The sequence below is a fragment of the Setaria italica genome, chromosome IX (assembly GCF_000263155.2).
Source record: "Setaria italica strain Yugu1 chromosome IX, Setaria_italica_v2.0, whole genome shotgun sequence".
NCBI lineage: Eukaryota > Viridiplantae > Streptophyta > Magnoliopsida > Poales > Poaceae > Setaria > Setaria italica.
Genome location: NC_028458.1, coordinates 24,553,529 through 24,562,488, shown reverse-complemented (window position 1 = coordinate 24,562,488; position 8,960 = coordinate 24,553,529). Strand labels below are relative to the sequence as shown.

The 8,960-nt window shown below is 44.4% G+C and overlaps 1 protein-coding gene and 1 pseudogene across 1 annotated transcript; both read right to left on the bottom strand.

Moving 5' to 3' along the window:
* Positions 1-1,324: 1,324 nt before the first annotated feature.
* Positions 1,325-3,130, bottom strand: LOC101754317 (annotated as a pseudogene).
* A 2,205-nt stretch (positions 3,131-5,335) lies between these two features.
* LOC101753918 (protein DETOXIFICATION 16) lies at positions 5,336-7,906 on the bottom strand. Its single transcript, XM_004983214.2, has 7 exons — positions 7,017-7,906; positions 6,829-6,915; positions 6,687-6,743; positions 6,343-6,581; positions 6,107-6,225; positions 5,875-5,961; positions 5,336-5,789 (listed from the first exon to the last, which is right to left on the bottom strand). Exons 1-7 carry the CDS (start codon positions 7,796-7,798, stop codon positions 5,739-5,741), a joined length of 1,422 nt encoding a protein of 473 aa, XP_004983271.1. The 5' UTR covers positions 7,799-7,906; the 3' UTR covers positions 5,336-5,738.
* Positions 7,907-8,960: the final 1,054 nt, after the last annotated feature.

Genomic DNA, 8,960 nt, shown 5'->3' with positions numbered 1-8,960 from the left:
GTGGACACTCGGCAAAATTTTGATTTGCCGAGTGCCATACATAAAACACTCGGCAAATTTTTTTCTCATTTTCCTTCATTTTATAACACTTTTTTCTCCATTTATTTCAATATATTTTAAAATACTCCATCAAATTACCTCAACAATATATATTCAATTGTTCTACTCATATTATTTCATTATTTTATACGGTTATAGTTCAAATTCAATTTATATCAATTAAAATTCTATAATTGCACTTAATACATTAAAATTATCTAACGGTTCCAAAAAATTACAGAAATTTCACATGAAACAATATATGTTCTCTACTGCCTATACAAAAAGTTTTGTAGTCAAAACAAAACTCGACAGTCACTCTAACTCCAATTCTTATGGAATCCTTCTCAATGTTACTATTCTTCTTCTGAGATGCTTCGGTTTGTAAACATTGTACGTGACGAAATTTGCGAAACCTTCTCAATTTTTTTCCACAACCTCCACGTCTGATATCATCACATCATGACAAATCTCATGATTTTCAGACTTCACTTGCTTTTTTTACAATTTAAAAATCATTCGGCCACACGTTCGGGGTCGTGTTTCCTGAACAAAATGTTTGAAATTTCTTTTCATTTCGTGGATCATGTCACAAATTTGGCTAAATAACATGAATATCATTTTTCTACTCATTTTATTCTATAGTTTGAATCACTTGCAGTTCAAATTTGACTTATACCAAATTTTTCCTTGAAATACAATTTAATTAAATAAATATAGAAAATAAATCCAAAAATATACCAAATTTTAACATGGAGTACCACATGTTGTATGTGGGGAGTAGAAAAAATTTCAAGGTGAAAAGAGAAAAAAACTTATTTTTTTTTGCCGAGTGTCAAAAAAACACTCGGCAAACCCCCTCTTTGCCGAGTGTTTTTTTTGACACTCGGCAAAACCCCGATTTGCCAAGTGTTTTTTCTTTGCTGAGTGTTTTTAGCTTGGAACTCGACAAAGAGCTTGTTTGCCGAGTGCTCGGAAAAGAACACTCGGCAATTTTTAGCTTTCCCTAATGAATAATCTGTCTGAATATTGTTTGAAGTACACTTATATATGTGGTTATTTTCGTAATGATTTATGTAGGAAAGGTAGATATAGATTTAGGGTTTTGCTTTAGAATATTTTAGTAGGGGAAATATTTTATTAAAAAATAATTCAAATTGCTATTATTATCATGTTTTTTTATTGACTTGATGGCTAAATGTTTCTGATTTTTATGAGATATTTAAGGTTTTTTTTCTCGTGAGGATTAAATGTGCATCCTCCAAAACATTCTCCAATTATTAATTGTAAGATGCTTCATTTATAATCTGCTCCTACAAATTACATCAGGTAACGCCCATAGCAATCCAAGTCCTTTGATTGATAAGTGAACCTCCACCCAAGTGATCTTAACCTGGAATGATCTTAGGCGCCATATTGATATACCTTGTTTGCTGTGTATAGCAGTATATGCCATTAGCCCATTACTGATTCTAATAGTTGCAGTACACACAGCTACACTCGAACGACATTCTTCTCGATGAGTTCATGCAGACCTCAACATGTAGAGAAGCATATCGTTCCAGGTATCGAGGGCCCCGGGCAGGCACCAGTGGACGCAGTCGTTGGACAAGGTGAAGTGCTTCTCCGGCGTCCAGCCCCGGTACTTGCTCGGGTGCGCGTCTGCGCGCAGTATCATCGCCTCCGTCGTGTCCATCAGCATCATCCTTACCTTGCCGCCTCCGTCCGTCGCCGCCTTCTCCGCCACCGCAAATTCTTCCAGCTGCGCACATGCAGGGCAGAAACATTCCACATTGTCGTTAGCCTTGTGCTATAGTTTGAGTGCTAACAGATAGAAACAATGGGTCAAAGTGAGAACCTGCAGGTTGCGGAAATCGAGCTCGAAGCCCTCGACCTTCTTCTCCCCGCGCCGGTACGGCCTGGTCCGGACGCAGTTCCCGTCTGTTCCACTCCCCGCCCTCGTACTGCGATGGGTCCACGGTGCGCAGCACGGCCGTGCCGCGGAACCGGCCGTCGGCGCCGGACAGCGCCCGCAGCGCGGCGCGCGTGGCCATGCGCAGCGCGTACCTTGGCGTGAGGTCGGTAACGTTGGGCAGGAGGCAGTAGTGGCACCCGACGAGGCCCCCGGCCTCGTACAGCATGGACGGGCGGTAGAACCAGCTCGACGCTGACACGACGGCGTAGTCGAACTCCGCGACGTGCGCCGCCCACACGGCGTCCGGCTCGTCGAGGAAGAGGTTCCAGAGGCCCGTGTGCGCCGGCCCGTCCTCGTCGATCTGCTCGTGCCGGACCAGGTACGGCGCCCAGAAGTTGGCCACGGTGAAGTTGTACTCGCCGTAGTAGTACACCGTGTGCTTGCTGCTCGGCCAGCTCGGCGTAGGCTCCGCGGCCTGTATGCACAGGAATCCGTGTTATTAATACATTATTTGCAGAAAAAAGTTACCACAGTTACGTAGATGGACCAAGAATATATTTTACTCTGGTCAGGAGGCAGATGAGCGAGTCCTTGTGATTCCTGGCTAGGGAGTCGCCCACGAAGGCTATGGACTTGCCCTTCATCATGTCGAGGAAGCGCCATGGATTGAAGCGGGGCAGGTCGCAGCCGTCGGGACGCCACCTCCACTTGACGAAGCCGAGGTCCGGCTTGCCGTACCTCATGCAGTTGTAGTGCTCGTGGATCACCGAGCAGGTGTCGTTGGTGTAGTAGGGCGCGTCCGGGTCGGGCACCCAGTCGCCTCTGAAGATGTCACAGCCCTCGCCTCGGCGCGTGATGCGAGAGGAGAACGGCCTGGGAAATGGAACGCGTACTCGGCTCGGGAAGGTGAAGTACACATTGGAAGTTGCAAGAGCGGCGGCGAGGAGAAGGAGAAGCACGGCAGGGACGATGCATCTGCTGGTGCTGCAGTGCTTCCTGGCAGCGGGATTGGAAATGTGAGGGAGAGACCTCATGGCTCAGGGGAATTTATCAGAGGTTTTGGAGAGTGTATATACATTTGAGTTAGTTTTCACTTGCGCGTGCTGTTACATACTCTCCTATATAGCCACCCATGGCCATCTTGCTACTAGTTTAATTCGGCATGAGAATGGCGGGGCGATTGCTGTGCTCCTGGTGTGGTATATCCTGCTCGATCCACGCTCCGATCGAGGATGATTGGCTCCTTAAATGTTCTTCTATGACGATATAGAGGATTACTATAAAGTTTATCCGCGTATGTTCAGAAGTGGGCTGCACACTAGTGTACGATGGATCCAAATCATTTTAAAAAAATTCTATACGATTTCCATGCGGAATGCGCGCATGTCAGCAAGCACCAAACCAAGGCGCTCCAGGCCGTGCAGCAGCGGCAGCATAGGAGGCGGATGCCTATTTCTTTTGATCCCTGCTGTCGTTCAAAATTCCATGTGCACAGGGGAAACGTTGATCCAAAAGATGGGCCTTTTCTAACGGAACGCAATGACCCTATTCGGTAATAATGCTATATTTCATTGCAAAAAAAATAGCTGGCTAGTCTTTTCCGAATCCTAATATTTTGAGTATTCTCAAGAAGTTTAGGATCGAGTACAATGAACTCAAACATATATGTAAAATGCAATTTTGAGCGGGAGCAAAAGGTGACAAATTTTCTATACCAAATATATATGTTCGTTGAAAATTTCACCTATTGTTTGGAAATTTAGATAATTGTATTGGAAAACTTTTCAACTAGAAACTAACATATATCTTCACGAGCTATGATTTCCGGTTAGCGTTAGAGAGCTGGTCCAAAACTACGATATAAAATAACGCTATCTATGATTGATGATACCGAGAGGGGGGCTAATAGACAGTTTCAATTAAAATTACAACACTAAAGAATTTAAATTAGTAACACAAGAGAAATCCTATTTTTACCTTCTTAATCCAGGTGAGGTTTTGCAACCTAAGTTGACAAGATATAATTCAATCTTAAAAAAATTAATTGCTCAAAGTAAATTTCAAGAATGAAAATAAGCAAGATAATAACCAAATACGAGAGACGAACTTATCTCGTGGTATCGATGACTTGCCGGTCACCCTTAGCTCATGTTGAGGTGGATTCAATGTTTCAACCGCTTCTCTATCGAAGCACCGATTGATGTTTGCGCCGGCTTGGATCAAAGAACCTCTCGACATGTTGACTCTGCTAGAGCTGCTCTTCATCACTCAAGCGAAGGGAGCACAAGAATCTTTCACAAGAATGACCGGGGCTCCTTCACAATCTTCTTGAAGAGCTCAATGGTTCCACAACCTCCGAGCCGTCTAGGAGGTGGCAAACTCCAAGAGTAAAAAATTAATGACGCTTGCTTAAAGACTCCCTTGTTCCACCAAGCTCGAACACTTAATGCATTGCACTAGGATTCTCTCAATCTCACCAAGATGCAACCTCTAAGCAAAGTGAGTGTGTGCGAGAGAAAAGGATGGCTGGGCAAGAGTTAGAAAGCCTTTCAAAGTGCCGAGAGATCTCCCCCACGGATAGCAAGAGCTATATATAGAGCCAACCTCATGAGGAGATGGTTCATTATTTACGGCGGTTGATGTTTTTTTAGTTGAGGATCATATAGTCCTATACTACTATACTATTAGTTTATTAAAACTGCTTGTTAGTTTTGAAATTTGATAGGTATCTTTAGTCAGAGGGATGATATGTAAAAATTAAATATTAGTATACTGAACTTCAAACTTCAACTTGCACGTCTCGACCCATTACTATCCCCTTCAAACCACGTGCCCCACAAAAAATATTAAACTTCTCAATTACCTACAGTGCCGCAAAAAGGTCAAAGGCACTAACCACCGCCTGCTCTTGTGTATTGACTAAAAAAATCATGTAAAATAACTATGGTCTTGTTTAGTTTCCAAATTGGGAGTGGCAAAGTTTGCATTTTACTATAAATGCGCAACTGTAGCATTTCGTTTGTATTTGTGAATTATTGTCCATGCATGTATGCATGTTTCCCCCCTTTTCCCAACTTTGTCACTATGAAAAAAGAAGATCCCCATCATATCAAACTTGCGGTACATGCATGGAGTACTAAATGTAGATGAAATCAAAAACTAATTGCACAGTTTTCTTGTACTTTGCGAGACGAATCTTTTGAGCCTAATTAGTTAATGTTTGGACAATAATTTACAAATACAAACGAAATACTACAGTTATGTATTTATGACAAAATGTAAATTTTACCACTCTTAATTTGGAAACTAAACAAGGCCTAAACAAGACCTACGAAACGTAGGCGCGCAGCAGCATGTGTCGTGTAAACAGAACGGAACGCGGCTGCAGCTGGGCTCTCTGGATAGCTAGTGGGCTTAAACATCTTCCGGAATACACTAGTATAATAGGAGTCACCTAACCAAGGGCCAGTTTCATTGCATTTAGAAGTACTCAATTTCATGTATATTAACATGAAGAACCCTTTCCTGGTGTTTAATTTGCAAAAAAGTGTGGGAGAAGCTGTCAATTACTTTTGTTTGTCATACTTGGGATCGATTATATATCGCTATGTTACTACCTCTTCGGTACTTATCCTGGCACAGAATATGTGACAGGGTTCCAAGACTCGAGAGGATCAAAACCAGCTGGCCTTGCCCCATACATGTATCTACAACTAAAGAACTGACAAATGACACACATTCATGTGACAAATGATATATTTACGTGACATGGTAGCAACTCCCATCATTTTGTTTGCACCGACGAGCTGAGAACCCTTTCCTTGGCCTTGATAGCCTAAATTTGGGATCACGAAAGCACGTCAAATAAGCTGTTACACATCATAAAAAAAACCTTGTACTAGATGAAAATTGTCACTTACTTCATTCTCCCAGTTTGTGCGCATTGTAATCCACAGGAGCAACGCTAGCTTGCTGATGCTTCCACACACAATGCCAAGCCAAAGACCCTGTATGTGAAGAAACAGAACAAATTCAGACCAGGAGGTTTCAGTAAGACAACCATCTCTTACATGTGCATCACTTGAGTAAGAAAGAGAAAGAAGTTACAACAATTTGTGGGGGCAGAGAAGAAAGGGACTTCAGACATCATACCATTCCATTTAGACGGAACACAAACGCAAGAAACACCCCCATTGGAATGCCAACCAGGTAAAACGCGCCGAGATTAACGCGAGCGCCAATTGTCTGCTTGCCACATCCGGTGATTACCCCTGGAAAGTTACAAAGCACACTTATCAAAGTCCAGAATACTACAATGTACATATCATCAGTTGATGTATGTCTCCAAATTAAGAGATCAACCTATTCGTTTTCAGACAGAACTTTACCTGAAAGAGAACCATTAATGCCATCGACGATGAACGATACCGCAAGAATGGGAATCATTCTTGCAATGTATGCCACTACTTGCTTCTCGCTACTGTATGCATATCCCCAAATGCTACGCAGAAGAATCATGATCGTTGCCAGCACCACGCCTTGCGACAAGGTCATACACACCACAACTCGCGCGGCTAGCATTGCTGCGTGCGGCTGCCCAGCACCGAGTTCGTTGGAAACGCGTGTACTAGACAGGAGGAAACAAGCCAGTTAGCAAAAGAAAAGAAAACTGCAGTACTGAAATAATAGGACGACAAATGTGAACATCTTGTTATTTAGAGAGGACGCTAACCTTGTAGAACTGCCAAGGCCAAGTGGTACCATGTACAGCAGAGTAGCAGTATTAATGCTACAAAACCCAGCAATATTCTTCAAATTGATAACATGCAAAAATAAAAACAATTGATTTCTAAATCAACTATTTGTTCCATTACCATATTGACAGGACTGAAGTCTCCAGTTTAGGATTTGGCAAAATCCCAGAAAGCAGCACGAGCAGTTCAAACGACCACCACTCCAGGCTGCAGAGAAAGAGGCAGTTAAAAGTGCAAACTGCAAACTAACGATTCAAAACCATCATTATCAGAACATATGTAATCACTAAAAACCCAAATCTCCTTACCATATCATCATCGCCGATGGCACGGCGAGCTTTGCAAACTCCCGCAGCCCAGTGAACGCCTCCCCGGAGAACCCTGTCAATGTTTTCTTGCAAGAGCAGGAGAGCCTCACGTAGAGAGCAAGAATGGTCAGGTTGGTACCGTAAGAGACTGCAGCGCTCAGGGCGGCGCCTTTGCTCCCCATGCCCAGCTTATACACCAGCGCGTAGCACACGAAGACGTGGGTCAGCGCCGTGACGCCGGAGCTGGCCATCATGGGCACGACGACGCTCTGCGCCTGCAGGAACCTCGTGAGGCAGGTGAGCGGCACGAACGCGGCGAGCGACGGGATCAGCCACCGCGCGTACGCGCCGGCCTCCGCGGCGATGTCCGGGTCCTGGCCGATGGTGAGCAGGATCCGCTCGGCGCACGCCCACACGAGCGCGATGGGGACGCACGCCACCGCGAGCACCACCATGGCGCGCTGCTTGTAGACTCCGAGGAGGCCGTACTGCCGCGCCCCGAAGGCCTGCCCGCACAGCGTGTTGAGCGCGCCCGCCATGCCGGAGAGGAAGCTGAAGCCGGTAACGTTGGCGAGCGACGAGGCCAGGGAAGCGCCAGCGAGGGGGAGCTCGCCGAGGTGGCCGACGAACATGACGGACACCATCTGGACGGCGTTCCGGAGGATGAAGCTGACGACCAGCGGGCCCGCGAGCCGCAGCAGCCTCTTGGCCTCGGTCGCCGCCGAGCCGCTAACGGTGGGGCGTGGCACGAGCAGCGGCTCCTCCATGCTTGGCTCCTCCATCTCACTCGATCACTATAGCAATAGCATCTCTGAGCCGAGTTTCTAGTGTCAAGCTACTTATATGGTGTTCGGAAGGATTCAATGGAAGCAATTTATCTCGTGCTTAGTTGTTATGTTTGTTTATGTCGTACAAAGCGTGGCTGCCAAGAATCACTAGTTTTTCAAGTTCTAACTTGGTCAGAAGCGAGACAGCAATTTTAATTTAATTTGACTCAGGAAATATAAATTAGTCTCTGTACCTTGGACTGCAAATCCAGACACCAAGTCCGGCCCCAATGGTGACGTCGATGTGGTTGGGAAACAACGGAAGCGGCCTAGCAACTTACCGGTTTATATTCTCGTGTTTAATTATCCCGTGTTGATGCAGTGCTTTTGTTTTGTTTATGCCGCCCTAAGCTGGCTGCGATGTCACAAAGAAATACAACTGGAAGGTACCTAATTCAGACTGTCAAGAGAACAATGAAATTTTTTTATGGTAGACACCAAATTCTAACAGTGCGTTTGTTTTGCACAAGGTAAATTCAGATTTGTTTCAAATACATCAAAAAAATATATGAGAGGCAAAACGCACTCTACCCATCAAGAGTACAGGTGGAAGACAATCTTGAAATTTGATTTTTTTTTTGCAGCAAACAATCTCGAAATTTGATTTTTTTTTTCAAAAAGAGACTAACCAAAATTTGTTAAAATTATATGCCACCATATCTAAAATTAGTTTATCAAAGCATGTAAAAGACAAAAGCACTAGATATCAATATCATTATTGAGAACTAGTAAGGTGGCCCGCGCAAATAGCACGGGCTAGATTGCTGTGACAAAAGCACTAGATATCAATATCACTCGGCTCCATGATGTGCACACCCCAATCTTGTTTGAATTTTGTGGGTTAACACGTTACCCTTAATCTAGTTTCCATGCATTTGAAGTTAATTAACCGCTTCATCTTAGTTCCTCTAAAGTTTTGATCATATCACAGGGATGTAAAACTCTTGCTGATGCCTTTTTGTTCTCCCTCACGCACGCTTGCACTACCCACTATTTTCACTTAACAAATCCATCCTATTCAGACCTCCCCTCCGTGAGCTACAATGGCCGGTGGTTTTGGCTAATAATTTCAAGACCTCACGATTGTCAACCATACCTCGGCTTCTCTCGTTGTTAT